Below are 20161 nucleotides of genomic sequence, written 5' to 3' on the forward strand. Positions count from 1 at the left end.
TTTTTTTTTTTTGAACCATCACTGCCTAAGGAGACAGAAGGCAGCTAGATATGCATTCAGGTTAAGTTTGGAAGGTCACATCTATTTTTCTGTTGTTATCCACAATCTGTAAATCAAAAAAAGCCCTTCCCAGGTGCCAATACTTCCACATCGGAATTTACAACTTGGCAAACCTGTTTCATTTGCAGTGGACTCATGACTAAACTCTAAGCACTTCAGTGCTAACACTAAGGGACTGAAATAGCCCAAGGCCCTTAAGGTAACAACCAGATAAACAGAACAGACAAAAAATAAAAAGCTTTGTTAAGTATTAAATAGTACAGTACCTGCGAGCCAGATCCCCTCCCCACAGCAGAGGTATTAGTGACAGACTGAGCAGAAGACAGATTGGATGAGACAGGGTATTTGTAATGGTTAGAGGAGAGTTTGTCAGTAGATAACCTATTGGGTTTTCTGTCAGCTGGCGGATAGCGCGCAAAGATTTTTGGAGACGGCAAGTTATCGTACAGGCCTGCGTTATCATAAAGCATTTCTTCTCCAATGTTCCTGCTACGAGAAGAAGGAAAGCCATCTTCTGGTTCCCACTGCAACACATACACTTTGGCAGTTAGTAAACAATACACCATGCAGAACCTCCTAAGTGAAATTAAAACATTAGTAATTCTTTTGACCATAGCAAGCCCTCTGTGTTTAGCAAGCATATGCTTATTGCTTACACTTGAGTCAAACTATTTAGAAAGGGGGGAGGACACAGTGTGGAAAGGAAGCATTGCATTACATAGCTCATAGCCTCAGTCCTGTGCATTTTCCATAGTTTGAGCAAACCCGTACTATCCTATCAACCTTGCTGTTTCATAGACTGTACCTTCAGTTGTTAGCTCTAGCACTGAGGGGCACAAGCAGGCTGTGTTAACAGGGGGATACTCACAGGCTACACAGCTGAATCTGTGGGATTACATCTGGTACATGAGTTGTTAAAAGTAATCTGGCCTAACAGTTAGCAGAAGCCAAGAGGGTTTTTGGTTGGTTTTTTTTTTGTCTTTCTTCAGGCTATATGTCTTTCCAGTGAATACCAGCTGCTGGTATGCTAGTATTACATTTTATTTGCTGGAGAATTATTATTCTGAGCTAACCAGCTAAAATAGCCACAGGCCATTCCTTTTTTTTTTTCTTTTCTTTTTTTCTTTTCAGAAAAATGGAAAGCTCAACAACAATACTCCAGTGATTCATTCAATTAATCTTAAAAGAAACCAACCTGGTTGCCAAATATCCTTCCTTAATCCATGCTGGCTGTGGCAGTACACTACTCATACAAAGGCTTCAGCACATCCAAGAGCTACACATACAGACTACTCACCACACATGTGGTCGTGTGCTGTTCCCAAGAGGGGTTTTCTACCATCTTTCTGACATCACTAAGACATGATGGAGGACTGAACTTGCAGTCCACTTAACACTTCGAAATTCTGAATTTCTCTTGATTTCAGCCTTAGTGGGGCCTTTCTGAAGCAGCCCAAGTTAAAAGCTGACACAGGCTGTAGCTCCCCTGTAAATCTTCCTGAGGACCACATATTGCTCTGGGTTAACATCCACTATGTGTTAAACCCTATTACACATCTGCCTACGATCAGCTCTGCAATTTATCAAGATGGAAGTGACCACTGTGGTTCTCCTTTGGGATGAGCAGTACCTCCTGTCATGAGGAATGCAGCCCCAGGGACTGAGAAGTATTTCAGTTTTGTTTTTTTTTCAAAAGACACCAAAAAGTGCCTGGTGTAACTCAGTCCTTAATTTTGCCAGGTCCGGTGTGATCTAAAAAATACCGCCTCAAGTGAGTATTATATTCAAGGACTTGGCAACAAATCATTAACAGGCAACTGCTTTCTAAATGCACGTTGGCTCACGTGCAGGTTAATGTAAACAGTATGTCCCACACCCCTCATACTCTGTAGGTGTGAGAGAAGTTTGCAGCCCCCAATCAAAAAAAATAGGAGTTCATTTGGAAACTGCCCAGTGGGGCTTTTTAGATAATATAATTTTCAGATGTCCATACATTCAACACATGCAAACCATTTGTTCTGTGCAAATTCAATTCTTACCGATCCATTTATGCAGGGAACATCATCGTAATGAAGTGCCATTCCACTTGGACAGGCGTAACCATTGGCAGTGCTTCCCCGATATGGATTTGTAGATATAACTCGCCTGTTCATAAAACTGAATAAAGCAAAATAAAAATAATAAAAAACAGCGCTTGAACTGAAGTCTAAATGATGATTCAGTGGTATGTTCCCTGTATCTGATTATGTAGCCTGGAAGCACATATCTTCTCACTTTCTGCAGGAAAGCTGAGGACAGTTTTCTTTCTTTTGCTACTCACATGTTGCTGCTAGCAGCCAATATTACAACACATGTTCCTGTACTCCATTCTTACAGTGGAGATAAGACTGTGTGAAAGCCAGGAGGGCAACAGCTGTAACTGCTCAGTGGCATCTTACATGGGAACCCGCTGATCTGTGTTATAAACCAGCTTGCCAGTGTCCCATAAAAGTTCCCTTATTGTCTGCATCGGGGAGAAGCAGGTGTTTCTGGGTGCATGCACGTTCAAGGGGGATGCAGAGTTAGGAACTGGGAGAAACAAGAATCAAATCCAGCAAAAATTTGTAAAACAAGTGGAACTTTGATGAAATCTAAGTTCACGTAACTATCAAAATTTGCTGAATATTTGCTTCCTCAAAATCTGGGAATTTTTCAGTTCCATATCAGAACTTTTGGCTGGGTAGAGTGTGCACAATGGCGCTTGCCTCCCAACCCTCTGTCTGGGTAACTGTGCATGCAAATACTCTATATGCTCATTCTTGCTCTGTTTCACATAGTGGATCTGAGCCCTCTGGACACTTCAAAGGGAGATATATATCTCTATATATAAAATCATAGAATCATAGAATCATTTGTGTTGGAAAAGACCTTTAAGATCATTGAGTCCAACTGTAAACCTAACACTGCCAAGTCCAGGGCTAAACCATGTCCCTAAGCACCACATCTACACATTTCTTAAATACCTCCAGGGATGGTGACTCAACCACTTCCCTGGGCAGCCTGTTCCAGTGCTTGATAACCCTTTTGGTGAAAAAATTTTTCCTAATATCCAATCTAAACCTCCCCTGGTGCAACTTGAGGCCATTTCCTCTTGTCCTATCACTTATTACTTATGTATACTGTTATATATATGTATATGTACGTTTGTTTGTTTGTTTATTCCCCCCCTCAAAATCAACATTGCAGCTTGTTTTACTGGAATTCTGCAGAACACATGCAAGACATCACGGACCACAACAGGCTTTGTGTTGGGAGCAAAGATCTAACACACAATGCAGAAAATGGCAGACTCGGGCCCAACAGCAATGACGACCCCAAGGGTGCATTTTCCTTTGTAGCAACTGCTGAAATTGAATGAGATATAGAGTGAGATCCCAAATAATTTCTATAGCTTTAGGTGTACGTGAATGGGAAAACAAAGCTTTCCATCCCAAACAATGGAACTATTCAGACTCTGTGCTGACATTCATAAAATATAGTAAAGCCCTATTAAAGCAGAGAGGGTCTTCTGTAGCGCTGGCCGGAGCTCAAGAATGCTGTGGTTTTAACAGTTGCTTTCTTTTGGTTTTGGAATAACATGGAGTCCATTGAATTTCTCATTCAGAGGGAGACAGACCTCATCCAACTGTGGCTCACCTGAGCCTCAGAAGACCCAGGCTCACAGGAGGGATGAACCTGCCCAGTTCGGTGTGAACCTTTCAGGACAGGGCAGGGGTGCAATAATCATTAGATGGAAGCTTTTCAAAACAAACAACCAAACAACAAAAAGCCCAAGATAAACTCCATGATAAAAATACTTTTAACTTTATCATATCTCATACTTTATTAAACATTATTAAAGGGCTGCATTTGTTTACTGTTCCTCTTAATGAAGAACATCATTACTCAAGTGTTTATGGTTAGTCTGAAGGACTGCATTTGGAGCCGTTATTGTATTTCTTTCTATTTGAGTGATGCATAATAACCATATCTGAAAACTGGGATATTCATTAATGACATCTGATGTACGTGTAGTAACTATTTCCACCACCAAAGGAAGCTAAGATTTATCTAAGTATCTGCAAGCACTTCATAAGCATTATTTCACTAAGCCTCATTAATCCTGCTTACAGCTGCATCCATGTAAGTTAATTGTAATCTGAAACTGCTAGATGGGAAAGAAAATGGAGAAAACCTGCTTGGAAGCATTTTTTCCTTGGCCTTTCTTAGGTACCTAATGATTTAGATGAAGAAAATTGATGGGACTATTAATGAAGAGCTGATCATTTTGCAAAGCATCAGTCTCAGGAAAGGAATAACCAATAATCCTGAAGTGACTGCGACAATCAAAGCTTTAATGGTAACTGCAGTTAATTTGGAATACTGATATTCATTCTACAAAGGGCAGCAATAGTATTTGATTAACACAAGTATTGTCATTTCTCCTCATTTTCTAGGAGTAGCTGAAAATCAGCAGACAGCTACTCTAGTTGCTTATCGACAAGCTCTTACAGTCTTTTAAAGACACCCAATGAATTTTAACTAATTCTTAATGGGGAATTCTGCTATTTTGCAAGTTGTTTGATACTCCTTTCTAACATGTGGTCTAGTTGCATATGTTTTTTCACTTGGCTCCAATTAATATCACATTTGTGCAGAAAAGGAAAGCCAAGCAGTATTCAGGGGGAAAAGGTTTCCATTCTATTTCTTTCTTAAATGTGGTTATTGCTAGATGCTGACTGAAGCAAAAATACATGTCAACACAGGATAAACTTTTTGAGCCCTATTAACTTCAAAACAAATATTAATGTAAGTCTGTAAGCGAAATGCATTTTGATTCTATCAAAATGATCTGGTTTTCACAAAACTGGGCTTGTGGTAACACTGAGTCACTTTGGTTTCTATCAGAAGTCATTCAAACCAGATCCTGAATGAAGCTGCCCGTTTTCTCTCCTTAAAGCTCTCTTAACACATCGCTAATGGCAGGAGAGTCTTTTGGAAAACTCTGAAGCTTTTGTCTTTTTTTTTTTTTTTTTTGCATTTTCAGTCTGTTTAAAGTTATGATGGGCAGATGGGGTGTGATTGTCTAATATATTGTCACACGAATTCCAAATTTGTGTGGGTAGTCTCGTTTTGCAGCGAGATGAGGGGTGACGCCTTCTCAGGCCACTCGCTTTCTGACCCTGGGAAACCACGGGCTACGTCTGCAGCAGGGCACCCCGCCTGTCCCAACTGTTCCTTCGCTCCTGTTTCTGAACAACCTCATCTAGCCAAGGGAAAATGACAGTCTCTTCTCACCAAAGACTGCTTTAATGCCTAAATTGATTTGAACATTTAAATCGCTATATATGCTAAGTATGCATTACTTTTCCTAGCACAGGATGGGTGATGGGGAATTCACTGTACTGATTTGCAATTTAAACAGAGCTTTCGTGCTGCGCCCTAGACACCTTCCCAATTTCCACCTCCTAAATTAAACCCCAGAAATTAATTGGACTGGTGTGAGCTTGATGAAGTTTTTAATTAATCAGAAAAGAACTTGAGAAGGAAACACTGAGGATGTGACTATCCAAGACTTAAATCTGCTGCGCATTTTTAGTGTACAGCATATATTGGCTAATATATGCTGTACATATTGGCTATATGTAGCGCAAATACAGCCAATAGATAAACATGAACTACATAGTTGCATACTTATTTAATTTTCAGCGTATTTGTCCTCTTCCAGGGATAGTTCTAAGTCTTCAGGCAAAATAAAATATTAAAATGTAGCATTTGATAAGGAGACTTACTAAAAAAAAAAAGAGTAAAGATTTGAGTAAAGCTGGATGGTGTCTGCATCTTTTGCAGAACTTAGAAGGATGCCAACACGATAATCATAAACACATCTAACATGCTGTCATGCTGAAACACTTCAGGAGTTCAGTATCTGGCAAAGAGGGGTGGACTTTGATAAGCTCTCTTGGCACTGGAGTTAACATACGGATATAAATTCTCACAGTACTGGAAACACCCGGGTAGCTGAACGCCTCTCACCAGAACGTCTGTTTGGCAGCCTGGATGACGCTTGCCGTCATTTCCACGTCGATGTAGTCGTAGTGCAGAGCTCCGGGGTCTGTCGAAGACCCCGTTTCTGCCAGCAAAATTCCTATCCATCTGCCCATGTCTTCGGAGGAGGATGCCTGCGAGGAGAGGGCAAGGGCGAACGTCAGGTCTTTAGTCTGCCACTGAGCTGAGCATTATTTCAAAACGGTGCATTCTTCTTGGCTGATAAATTGCTACCACATTGTATGAGAGGCTCTGGTTTCTCTCTGCTGAACTCCTAAAAACCCCATGATTTCTTATTACATCTGCTTTGCTACAAGGAGTGCCCTTTAAGTAAGCTATGTGCTCCTCAGTTATGATGTAATACAAAGTGGCCAATCTCCAAAAAAGAAGAAAAAATAATTGTTTAAGGCTAGTGGATTTAGATTCAAGTCATGCTTATTTTAGACTTCAGAAGATTAAAAGCTATGACAGAATTATTTTCCTATGCTAGGCTGGGGGATTTTAGTTAGGATGACTCCTAAGAAGAAAATCTTAGTCCTAAGTAGAAACCAGGGGAAAAAGAATGAAACAGTAGGAGAAATTTTAGTGTTGGTTTTTGAAAAATTCCAATACATTTGTCTAGATGATAGATTTATATTCCTAATGTCCCAAGTACAAACATGAATACTTTAAAAATAATTTTTAATTTTTCACATTTTGCTTCAAGTCATCAGTTGCAAAGTTAAACAGTAGTAAAATAAATAATGGAAAAAAAGGGAGAGGAAACTGTGGGTTTTTAAAATTTCTTATTCTTTTTAAGTATTTCATTGCCTTTCACAGTTCCTTGCGCTGCTTTCCAGTTTTTCAACTTCTCTAAATTGCTTACATATAACAGGCCTGGTTGCAAGGACAGGAGATAAATGTGACCTGCAGCTGGAAATCCAAAGTGGTCAAAGTGTCCATCCTGCCACTGAAAGCAAAAGGTTGTCTCCTCCTATATCTTCATTATACTTGGCTTTAAGAGTCTTCTCATTTCAGCTTTCAAAATATGATGAATAAAGCCCCTCAGAAAATCCTGACCCACCTAACACAGATGAAGGTATGACCTTCGTAGTGCAAGGAGCGTGCCAGTGTGTACACGTGTGGTGTGTCAAGAGACTCACCAGGACGCTGGCACACTCTATTTTCTTACTGCAGAATTACCTTAATACAGATACAGACTTCACATAAGTAGCAGACAAATGAGAGTTAAGAGCTCTAGAGTTCCCATCAACAGTGATCCATTATTTAATTATTGCTAAGTTATTTACCCAAAGTAATTATATCCCTGATGTAAAAGTGTGTATAGAGAAGGAGCAGGGATATTTTAGTAACAGGTCAAGGGAAGGCCAAATTACTGAGATTTCTGAGCTGCATTAAATCTCAGTTCTCTCTTTGCCTGCAACTCTTAATATTTTTTTTCTCCTTTCAGTATTTATTATCCAGCTCTGCAATAATATTATTCCAAAGATTTTTTGAATGGCCAGGTTGTATGAAAGTGCTTCTCTAATTTAGCTTGTGGGTGTTCCTACAAGTCATAGCCATTAGCAACTACCGCACCTCGAGCACAGCGACCTCCTGCCCATTTCGGAGCAAGCGGAAGGTCAGGGGATGCTTTGAATCCAGCCCCGGGATGACTTCGCAGCCACGGAGAGGGATAGAAACAATGTGCGTCTTCAGATCTGTCCTGTCCTTGTGGAAAATGAGTTTATTATCTTTCACTCTGCACCAGCGCTCACGCCAACGGTTATTTGAGAGCACGTTGAGATATCCTGCAATAAAATGAAACGTGAGATATTTTACTCCTGACTTCTTTTGAGAAGAAAAAAACTTTACTTTTCAATGTAATGCTAGCACTTAAACAACTTATTCCTCTTATATAGAAAGTCCAGATGGATTTTAGGAAGACAAATAAATGACCCTGCCCCACTTCTTTTAATGAAAACTTCCACTGTGCCAATAACCTAGAAAAAAGCATATGAAGACATGATCCTGCTCACATGCAAATGGCTGTTCTGTTAGTCACTGCGGCAGCTGGATGAGCAGGAGCACACCGATCCCCAAGACGTTAGTAAGAATGGGAGAGGGACAGTGATAAAAAGGTACGTACACAGCCGATGTGCTCACACAGAAGACCCACCTTCTCCATATGTAATGGCTTTGATAACTGTGGCTGACCAACATTTTCTGGGAAAATTGCAGCTCATATTATATAATTAGGTGATGAGCTACCTTCTGTAACATCCAAAATCAGTGTTTTAAAGACCTACTAAGCGTTGATGTTGTATGTTCTAATTTCATTTAGAAAGAAGAATGCACGTTTGGTTTGCAACACTTTTAAAGCAGAATTTAAAAGATCGCTACCAATGCCAATAAAAATAAAATTCATATTGGTTTAAAACTCAAGAAGTAAATGTATATGAAATTTAGCTAAACTTTAAGACGAAAGTTCCAGGGATAACACAGTACCCTTAAAACGAATCAAAATTTAATGAACAAAGTGCCGTTTAAAAAAACCTGCTTTTCTTATCATGCTCTATATCGGATACAGTGTCTAGGCATATAATATCATTAAATGGGCAGTGTTTTGTGTTTTTCCTTCTCTGTCCCATAGCAATAATCATTCCAGACTCAAACCTTAAAATCAAGACAATGCCCAATTTTCCTGCCTTATTTAGTTTGGGAATAAAAAAAAAAAAAAAAGATCTTTTACTTTTGCTTCCACATTACGAATGGTACATGAATTCAGCATGTTGCTGCTTCCAAACAGGCTATGAAGAGGGAAACAAATGACATCTTGCACAGGCCAGAATTCATGTAAAAAAATTTTCTTCTATCTCAGGTCTGATTTTCATTTAATCCTGTTGGATAGCTATCTCTTTGGTTTTCATTAAAACTATGACTTATCATTAATTTTTCTGGGTTTCCCTTCCAACATTATGGTTCCAATGTCAAAGCTTGATCCAACAGGATATAGCAGATCAGAATTGCGCACATCTTGGAAGGTGCCACAAAAAAAGGAGGATGTGCACACTCCTCTGATTTTGGCTCCCTGTGATGATTACACTCTCCAGCTCTCCTCCCTCCTCCGGTAACAAAACCCTGTATAGCTGTGCATTATAATATAATCCCTAGAAATGGAAAACCCTTCACGTGCAAGCCAGCTGGCTTGTTTTGGAGTGAGAGTCCTTTTTTTCAGACAGTACTTTTTCTCCCCCTCTGCTCCCAACGCACCTCTCAGAAAAGCTCTTCCAAACGCTCCTACTTCACTTGAACTAAGCAGGATCCCACGCTTTTCCTCCCACATATCCCTACTTAAAACTTCAACAGTTGACATGACCAAAATGCCTTGAGTGTGTTCCCAGTTGGGGCATTAGCACTTTAGCTTAGCCCAGGCGGTCAAAGACCAGTGATGCTGTAGAGAAGAGCTTTGCCGTGACTCCGAGTGCAGGTGGGTTTCCATTTCCACTCTAGCTGGGTGTCCCCTGCAGCCCCGCTGGGCTTTTCCCTTTGTTCATGGGAGGTAGAGCCTTTTAAAGTGTAAAAGCCTTCAACTACGGAGCAACCTCCCAGAGGGCATTGCACTGAGCCAAATTTCTGGTGGTGAGAAACTCCTTCTGCAAAGGCTTCCTGCAATGACCAAAGCCTAGACACTTATATATTTTCCTATAAAATCTGCAAGTGGTGTTGAGCAGAGCCAAATGCAGGCAATAGTAATGGCTATACTTATGTCCATATCCAAAATAATGCTAGAAATACTAGGAATTAGATTGTACAGCTGTGGTTAACATCTCACATAATACAGAATAATCAACGGAGTATGAGACCCCGGAAGTTTGAGCTTTTATGGAAGCCAGATGCTTCAGACAATGCATCTGGCTGGACACAGCTTTTCCCAGCTGTTCTTTCTTGATAAAACACATCTGTACTTAGCTGATGTATAGACATATACACACACACTTATTTAATCAAAGATTGCTTATGTGAATGATTCCCAAAGTGTGGCTTGAGAGCCACCTGTGATCTATGAAGTTCTCACTGGTGGTCCGTGGATCTGCTTCTTTCACATTGGGCAAGCATCTATCACATTTCATGCACCAATGAGTTCTGCCAACCGCTGCCTAATCACAGATTTCTGGGTTTCCCAAAGTTTTCCACTGAATTAAAGGGGAAAAGGCAAATCCAAATTCAGAATCCTGTGCAACTGCTTCACAGCTTGCTTTCTATGGAATTTTTTTTTGGAAGGGATTGGGAGAAGGGTGGGTTCAACCTTATTCACGTATGGAAGTGTTACTTAATACTGGAGCATCAGAAGGCAAACAGGAGAATGTAAATATATTGCATTGTTTGAAAATACCAGAGCTGTGAGGACATCAGTTAAGTCCATTGCACAAAGTCCTAAATTGTGAGCAAACATTAACAGCCAAGATACAAACCATAAGCATTTTCTGCATGCCTTTTTATATACTTCCTTGGTGCTGCAAAGCACTACAGCTGTCATACGGAGTGACCAACATTAGGAGTTAAAATAGCTTACTAGAAATATGTTCATTTCAAGTTTTGCCCAACTTTGGCTGAGGCCAGTCAACTGCTATCTCGATTGCTATCCCATAAAACCTCAGCACAATCCTTCACAAAAGACTTGATCCCTTCCCAAGAACCTTCTTCTACTTCCTAGCCTAAATTTATTTCATAGTCCAGCCTATATTCATTTTATATCCATTTGTTTGAAAACAGCTCTTGTTTCTTTCTGCTTTTTGTACACACTTCTCTTCTCCCTCACCTTTGCAAAGAGCAATGATATATCTTCTGAGCCTGTGCTACCGTTTCATTTAAAAAGTCAAGCTCTTCTAGTCTCTTTTCAAATGATAAGCTCTTGATTACTCTATTCCTCTTTCAGTCTGAGTGCATCCTTCTGATGTTGGGGGAAGAATTATAGCAGAAAAAGCAATTTTAGATGAATTTCTAGGCTAGAATTTTATAAAGTTTTAGTCGCAATGTGCATTTAAGACTCAAAGAGAAAAATCACTTACCACATGTTGGAACATCTTCTTCAGCTGATGAGGTCTGCTCATCTGTTGATGGCTTTTTCTTTCCTAAACCAATGATCTTCGTTATTTTTTTCCCTGTTACTTTAGTCACAGTGCCCTTAGCTTCTGATTTTGAACTTTTTTTCCTCTTCACTATTGAAGAAAGCAAAAGTGTGTATTTTAGTGTGTTTAAATTAACCAATGAATAGAGAGAACCTGAATAAAAATAGTAGTTCAGACAAACAATCCTGTGCAAGATGAACATTGTACAAAAGTTGCAAACAGCAATGGGATAAACGTTATATGCCCTCTCTAATGCAGATGTCTATAAATAACCTCTGTGCTATAAAAATCATGCCATGCAGAAGGATAAGAAAATCAAAAATCAAGCTTCTAATTTAATTTAATCTAATCAAGCTGAAAGACTCTTTCCACAGCAGTCATCATCTAATTTATCAGTATGACTGAGGTACCTGCATATAAATTTAGCTCGTATACACAAGAATAAAAATCCAGCCAGATGATCCTTCATTGTTCCTAAACACTTACCTCAAAATACTTCAACAATTAAGTACACAACAAAGACAGAACATGCTTGCCTAGCAAAAATACTCCTGCCATGTACAATTAAGTTAAGGTATCTTATAATAATGGACCTTTTAGAAAGACAAGACTTCTAAATTAACTACTAACAATTAAATTAGTGGGATCAGTATAAGCATTCAATGGTTGGTACTTTTTATGATCATGAGGGCTTGGAAAGAAAAAGCTCTGCTGAAAAGAGGTATTTTGCTAACATCCAGTCTATGCTTCCATTAACTTAACATGATACTAGTAATATTATGGCTCTGTGCACTGAGACATGTTGAGCTGCTGAAGATAACATGGCAAGGACTATGGTTATCATTTTTAAAAGTGCCTACCTGCCTAAAATCCTAACAAATTAAAAAAAGAAAGTTTTTAAGATCAAACAGAATCAGAAAAAAAGACCTTTTATTTGCAAAACAGAACAAACAAAATGAACTTTCAGAAATTGCATTCAGTGGCCTAATTTGGATTCCATCAACACAGCAGACGTCTCTCTGCTAACTGAAAGGGCCGCAAAAATATCCATCAACTTGCCCTGATAAATGATTTTGATGAAAAATACATTTAGGATAGTTACTGATTGAGCTGCTGTAACTTCATCCCTGACATATCAATTCTCTTTGCAACAGGGAACATTTAGTGGTTATGGACTTGTGTAAACTGAGAAAAAAAAAGGACAAAATGTTCATATGAGAAATGGCTATATGAATTGATAAACCAGGAAGAAGAATGCATGGGAAATAGAGAAGCAGTTTGGACTCACAATGGGATAATTTATCATATTTAGTTTAATTGTCAGGAATCATGGAACATTATTTAGAAATTGTATCTGTAGCACAAATCTGTCACCTGCTGCATGCGGTGCCGAGGGGGAAAGGCGGCTTTTCAAGCGCGGATAGCTGTTCACCAGCAAACTCCAATACAGTGACGTGCGTGTGCAAGCAAAGGTCTAATTCTCTCTTCCTAAGGGAAGGATGTTCACAACTTATATTGTGCTCTCTGAACAGGCAATGAGCTCCCATGTTCGAGGGAGGAAGGCCACCCATCCCATCTGCTCGTCACCCCCTGCCTGAGGGAAGGCCCGAAGGCAGCACCTGCCCGCAGAGCGGTTTCCGTCCCACGCAGCGGCAGCCGATGACCAGCTGTGGCTGTTGAGTGGGGAGGAGATAAAAAGCATTGAAAAAAGCCAGAGACCAAGAAAAACTCATCTCTCTGAGGCAGAAGCCCAAAGGAACCATTCTCAGGAGCAGGAACAGACAGTCGAATAAGCCCATTTCAGTGCTTTTTTGTTTTTCTGTCCTATCTTCCCTTCACACTGCTATTTTATTTTCCTGCAGAACTGAGAGGCAGCAGAAATAAGGCCTTCATGACTTAATCTTTTCAAGTCTAAAGAATATACTGATTGCCTGACTGCCAGTGATTTTTGTCACAAAAGCCTTTTCTTCTCATTTCCTTCCCTACAGCAAAACGCGCAGCTGGTTAAGAGTGGAGTAGAGGCTGGCCGGTGGGTGACGGCTGGAGATGACTGCTCTCCGGAGGGTCCCTTCCCACGTACTCCCTTAAGCGTTTCCTATCCGTTTAAAAAAAATAGTGTCATTTCATCCAGAACCACTTAAAATGATGCCAGGGATATTTTAATCTCCTTGCAGTCATTAATGCCTATTATTTTTATTACTACATATCGAAGGTCACAATTTTCAAAAGCAACTGTTATTTTTAATAACCCTCCTTGAGACATCTAAGCTGGGCTGGTTTTCCAGCATCACATGCTCCATCAGCATGCCTCTTGTGGGGCACCTGAGCCACCAGGCACTTCTGGACATCATGGACGACACAGCTTTTGGGTCACAGATGTTTCTCAGCAGGTTTCAGAGGCTAAAACAGTAGTGTGCTTTTTAAAGCTTTGTAGAAGATTTTACAGGGTGAAATCTAACCATGTACCACAACTTCTAGAAACCACAAAACCTGACGTTCTTCTGTACTGTTGGCTATGTCAGAGATCTGTATAGTCAGGAAACATTGGAAAACAACCCAGAGAGAAGATAAAGGAAATGAGTCAAAAGGCGAGACAGCGCTGGCACCACATATTGACATTGTGCTCGCTGCAGCTCGTATTACCCTTCAGCTTGACAGCTGCAGAAAGATGTCTTATCTAAACGATACCATTGCTATATGGCAAGTTAACAAAGTCACAGAATTTCTTCCGCTTTGGGGAGCAGAGAGGGGGGTGGGGAAGAGAGCATAGGGATTGAGGTTTTTTAGATATAACTCAGAAAAAATTCCCTCTGGGTTTGGGATGTGCCTCTGTTAGATTACAAGGACTACAAAACATGCATGGCTCCAAAGTAGGATATGTAAAATTATATACATATATACTTACAAACCCACTGATACTAAGTGATTATATACACTTTAGTATGTTAATATAAATAACCATACATAATAGTTCATATATCTATGTATCTGTGTATACACACACATATATAAACTGTGTGTATATATATATGTATACATACACATATATGTAATACTCATGATTCTTTTCTTCTAGTATTCAATGATAGCTTTTTTGCTTAGAAGCTATACACCGACTATTTTTGTTGCCACTGTACAGTTACAGTTACTAAAAGCAACTGTTAGTTGCCTATAGTGGTCGCCCAAGCTCTAAAAAACTGTACTTTTGAACACACAAAAGGCCAAGTCAAAATTTCTATATTCTGTTTCCTTATACTAATTATATTGATTTTACCTGGACAATGACAACATCAAATGCCTTCTGTTACTGCAAAGTTTTAAGGATTCACTCTTGACATAATCCAGCTTTCAAGTTCAATTGAATCCTAATAAAAATATTCAAAGTTTACTACCTATTTTTAAAAGACAAAAGCCAGGTATTTCACTACCTATCAACATATTATTTACACCAATTATCTCTGGATCTGAGACGTACCTTGTTCTTTCCCATTGCACACGGTAGTGATGCCATTTTCCACAGCCCCCTCCCCATCTGAGCTTGGCCTCTCAGATGACAACTTCTGCAGGGACAAAGAGATTAGGTGACATACAATGTTGGCACCTTCGCCAAATGAAGTGTCGCGAGTCAATTTAAAAGTATGCTTACTGTGAAATAAACCACATTTTAAGCTCTCATCCACTTGGAAGACAAACAAAAGATGGTAGTAAAAAACACAGTTTTAGAGGTTTTTTTTACACTGCCGTATAGGCTTTAGAAAAGCACAGAAACCACAAAATAGGTCTATATTTGAAAGTATAGTCAAAACAGTGAAATAATCATAATTCAATGCCTCTTATTACACAATATATTTTAAATTAATTTCTAGACTCTAAATGTTGCAGTTTATTAATCTGCTAAGCAATGAACAATTACATGGATCAGATAAGAATAATTTTTAAATTATGACTTTAAAAAATGCTTCACATATGCCTGTACAATTACAACTTGTCAGAAAATAGTGCATTCCTACATGGTGCTTCAGTACTTTCAATATCTACAGAAAAGAGGCTTTTGAAATAAATTTTTAGCACCCATTATGCTGTAATGGTTGCATACGAGATACAGGATGGCGCGGTAAAGAGCTTATGCCAGCACAGTTTTGACAACCACATTACTCCTGAGTGGTGAAGTCTTAAAGAAGATGTACAGATTATCACAAAAAGAAACGTTTTGCTACCCTCTTTCATGGCATGCATTTTAGAAAACAACTATTTTATGGCACTTTCAGTTACTTTGTTAATACTCTACAGGTGTGTGCAAGCATGCAACACAACAGCTTTTGCCTTGTGAAATCAGGAGGTCTAAGCTGTCATGGAACATGCTTTGCTCTTACTATCCAGGTGCAATGCAACATAACACTACTGGCTGTAGCGTCCTTCCACTACAGGGGTAGAACTTGCCATCAGGAATTTGGTGATGAAACCTTTGTCAGTGGAACTTTTGAGCAGAATCTGCAGAGGGGTCTGCTCACATGGATGCCTTAACAGAGCAGGGGGTTAAATCGGTGCTGGTAATGTACTGATCGTTCACTGCAGGGCTGTTCTCCTTCCTAATTCTTGCTCTCATATCCTGCTGAGTCAAGGCAGCAGAGACAACCACATGTGAATAGCCAAGTTTCTGTGTTGAGGCATGAATGATTGAAAGGGTCTACCAAAACAGTGACCTCAGCATGCCCAGGGAGCTCTTCAAGAACTAAATTCTCAAAAATACAAGACTTTCCCTTAAAACTTTTGTATAATCTTCAGCTATTCTTCCCTGAGGGTCACATCTCTGCTTGCTCTTTGCACTTCACGGAGAATGTCTCTGCATCACAGCACATGTACCAGACCTGCTTAGTCTGCACCTTAAGTGGCTAAAGAGAAGCTGCTAATGGATATAAGCCAGTCTGGTTTTTCATAACCAAATGAATAGACATGGCAGAAGTCTTAATTCTGTAGGATGTGTGCATGTATCCAAACAAACAAAAATGACACAGGGGCCAATAGTCTAAAACAGTAGCACGAGTCAGGAAATAGTTATTGAAGATTGCCCCAGAAAATGGTCTAACATGAAAAAGTTAATACATGAAATCTAGAACCTAAATTCAATTTCAGCTTTGTGGTCTGAACATCCCCTAAACCATGCAGTGTCTAGCAGTGCCTCTATAATAAGTAATCACACGGAATTTTGCATTCATCATTGTGATAACTTTACCTTTTCCAGCTCCGTCTTGTGTACTGGAGAACTAGACAACGGCCCATCAGAGTCCACCGCTCCCGTACAGTTGCTGCACACATCTTTTATAACCTTAGGAGACAAGGCAAAATTTATTAATTATTCATAACATACAAATCAGAGAAATTATATACGAATGTGAAGGGAGATGGGAAGGAGAATCCCACAGACATTTACTAAGCTGGCAGGTGTCAGGCAGCCTGCCACTTCACGAACTTCTCCCTGCTGCCTCCCTAAGTCATTTCATGTACGACCTGGAGGAGACATAATGTCTAGAGGTGGAAGGTTTCAGTTTCCAGACAAGCTAAGCTCCAAGCCTCTCCTGAGTAAAGAAACCAACAGCGCTGCTGATTTCCATGTGCTAGTTTTGCAATACGAACTCAGCTGACACCACCAAATTAATTTCATTATGATGGCGAAAAAGTGGGATTAGATCCAAGGTCCCGCATGTCAAAGGACAAGAGTTTTGCACAATACACTACCCAGCTGCTCTTTTTTTGCTATTGGAGAACTAATGAAGTGCTGATCAACTTACAGTTAATACTGCGCAGTGGTATTTTGTGGTATTTTTGTATTATACTTGCATATTGACATAAAGGTATAGGTCAAAGTAATTGTAATGTGTTCTCGGAAATGGGAATGGCATTAAGTCTGCTTTTAAAAAGTTGAAGAAAAATCCAGAACTGAATTCACTGAGATTTTGATAGAATTTGAAGAACTTCTGTCGTGATTTAACCCCAGCCAGCAAATACCCCCCACGCAGCCGCTCACTCACCCTCCCTCTCCGGTGGGATGGGGGAGAGAATCGGGAGGGCACAAGTAGGAAAGCTCCCGGGTTGAGATAAAAACAGTTTAATAATTAAAAAAAACAAAGTAGAACAGTAATGATAACAATGAGAACAACAACAATAACAGAATATACAAAGCAGGTGATGCACAATGCAAATGCTCACCGACCGCCAACCGCGTATCACGAACGGGGGGCGAGTCCCCCCGCCCCCTACCTGGGTTTTATACTGAGCATGATGCCCCATGGTATAGAATCCCCCATTGGCCAGCTGGGTCCACCCCCCCGGCTGTGCTCCCGCCGCCCCATGTGAGCATCACCCAGCAACAGCCAAAGCATCAATGGGCCATCAACGCTCCTTTCATACCAAACCCAAAACACAGCACACCCCCCAAGCTACTGGGAAGAAAGTTAACTCTGTCCCAGCCGGAACCAGGACAACTTCAAAACCTGAAACGATAAAAATGTAAAAATGAGCAAAGACATTTGATGATTCCCTACGGGCATAATTAAGTTTTTTATCTCTCATGAGGTTACCACCACCCCATTATCAGTCTGAAATTGCTTGCATTGATGATACCAGCTTCCAACTCTCCATCCATATTCATGCCGAGGGGGTGCTGAGCTCCCCACCGCTGATAACAGCCATGCAGCCACGCAAGGACAGCAGAGCCAAGCGAGCTAAAAAGAAAGGCACCCTACTCTGCTGGAAGCATTACCGCTAGACATGCAAACTTTCCCCTTTACATGTACATGTACGTGTTTACACATCCAGCTCCTCCCTTCACAGTGTTTACAGCAAGCCTGGCTGGCAGAGGAGGATCTGGCCTGAGAACTCCCAGTTCCAGGGAAAACAGCAATTAGCTAACTGTCAAAATCCAGATTTCTTTAAAGGAGAGGAAAAGCAAAACAGCAAACATCATCTTCTCAGTTTTGAACTGAACAATTTTGATGTGGAAACCATTAAAGAGCTAAAGATGCCACCAAACAGTCCTTTCACAGCACTGAAGTTCCCTTTAAGGGTGAAGCTAAACAAATCAAATATTTATGGGCTTACAAAGACCGTGTTGCTACAACTCACGAGCACATCATAAATTACAGGCACTATATGCCATAAAGAAAGAAAGAGCACCAGCCCCATTTTACAGATGGAGAACTCGGGAACAAAAGAAAGATTAAATCACTCACTCAATGTCACATAAAAAAATCTAAGGAGAGCAGGGAAATGAACCTACACTTTTATTTCTGAGCTAGTATCTTAAAAAACTTCAGCATCCTTTCTTCACTGTGTGAACTTCCCTATATCTTGTCCCAGAAACATAAGCACAGTATTTCATGGCACTTGGCATCCTTTGTAACAGAAAATTTAGATATATCTGTGGCAGAGTATTTGCACCTCAGAGTTAAACGTAGCCCTAAATTCCCCAAAATCATCAGCATTTTTTTTATGTGTGTTGTTTTATTTTCAATTGCTGGTCATCAATATGGTGTAAATACACTGCTGTTTTCTTCCTAGAAAAATGTGACCGTACAGTTTCTGGGAACATTCATTTCTGTCTCCTGCATGACCCTGATTCAATGGCTCATGTTTTCAGCATCTGCTCACACCACACAGTTAGTTAATTTTGGCAAAGGCAAATAGTAATGGGAGTTACAGACAGAACAGAGGGAAATGATTTGGCAGCGCTAACTGAATAGTATGTGCAAAGTCATGCACTCAAGTAAATCCGGTTCTTATCATACCTCACATATTTAAGGAGAAGCGAAAGTGTTTAATTGGGTTGTAATTAAATTTTAATTAAAAAAATGACATACTGTCAAATGGAAGTTCATGGCAAGATCTGAAGTAAATGCATATTCAAGGATCCAACACTTCATTTGAGTTCAAGAGGTTCAGTGGCAAAGACTTGCTCATCACCTTCTATGTGCAATATAATTGTGTTTGATGCACAGCATAAAACTCATATTTCTACAGCTCGCCACGATGAAATGCTTTTAATATATAATGGTTGCCTGGATGCACTCTCTATAATTATGTTTGCAGACAGCTGCCATTATAAATGTGGTTTTCACATGCTTATAGCTTTAACTCAAAATTTTAAGGATAAAACATTCCACCAGTGTTGCCAACTTGCATAATTTCAATCATAAGACTCGGCGTTTTTGTCAATTTTTCTATGAAGTCTCCTGGAGTCATATGAAAACAAAAGATCACTATTTTCATTAAAAAATAGTTGTGAGTGAGAGTGGGGAAAGGAGGTCAGCAAACTTTTATCCATTTCAATGAAATGTGTGAAAATATGAATAAATGTATCTCAATGGCTCCAAAACTAGAAAGCAAATAAAAGGAATCCCCAAATGTGTTATTTTTTATAAAATGGCATAATCTGGAAGGCTGTACTGAGAATACTTTGTAATGGCGCATACTCCATTAATAGTTTAAGTTTTCCCACACATTAGAAAAGGGAAATCATTCTCTTTTTCTCACCACAAATGCCTTTGTACATTACATACACACACACACACAGAGGGTGATCTGCCAGGAAAATCAAACAGATCATAAACAGACTGTGTGTTCAAATATTTAAAATATATAAGCAAATGTAATCAGAAAACTGAAGACCTTTCATTTCTTTGGATAGCCTCAAAACTAAATACATCTAAAATAATCTTCTGTTATTCCATCGCAAGAATTTTAAATACCACAATTACCATTAAAACGTTACAATTAGTAGACTTCAGAACTGCCTCTTTCAAATGGAGACCTGGAAAAAGCTTGAAATATATTATTATTCCTTATTTATAATATAGAAAGGTCCTGAATCCCCGGCTGGATCAGGATATACACCGATGTATTGCATTGACATGAGGAATAGAGGGGAA

At 39.7% G+C, this 20161-nt stretch overlaps 1 protein-coding gene across 1 annotated transcript in view; it reads right to left on the reverse strand.

The window, feature by feature from the left end:
• Positions 1-326: 326 nt before the first annotated feature.
• AFAP1 (actin filament associated protein 1) overlaps positions 327-20161 on the reverse strand; it is a gene marked incomplete at both ends in the record, with an annotated part of 47014 nt that continues 27179 nt past the window's right edge. Inside the window, 7 exons of the mRNA XM_009573040.1 lie at positions 327-584; positions 2100-2217; positions 6115-6260; positions 7705-7916; positions 11178-11327; positions 14713-14797; positions 16471-16563. Of these exons, the coding sequence (XP_009571335.1) occupies positions 327-584; positions 2100-2217; positions 6115-6260; positions 7705-7916; positions 11178-11327; positions 14713-14797; positions 16471-16563 (1062 nt within the window). The remainder of the gene's footprint in view (positions 585-2099; positions 2218-6114; positions 6261-7704; positions 7917-11177; positions 11328-14712; positions 14798-16470; positions 16564-20161) is intronic.

This window comes from Fulmarus glacialis, unplaced genomic scaffold (genome assembly GCF_000690835.1).
Source record: "Fulmarus glacialis isolate BGI_N327 unplaced genomic scaffold, ASM69083v1 scaffold14322, whole genome shotgun sequence".
NCBI lineage: Eukaryota > Metazoa > Chordata > Aves > Procellariiformes > Procellariidae > Fulmarus > Fulmarus glacialis.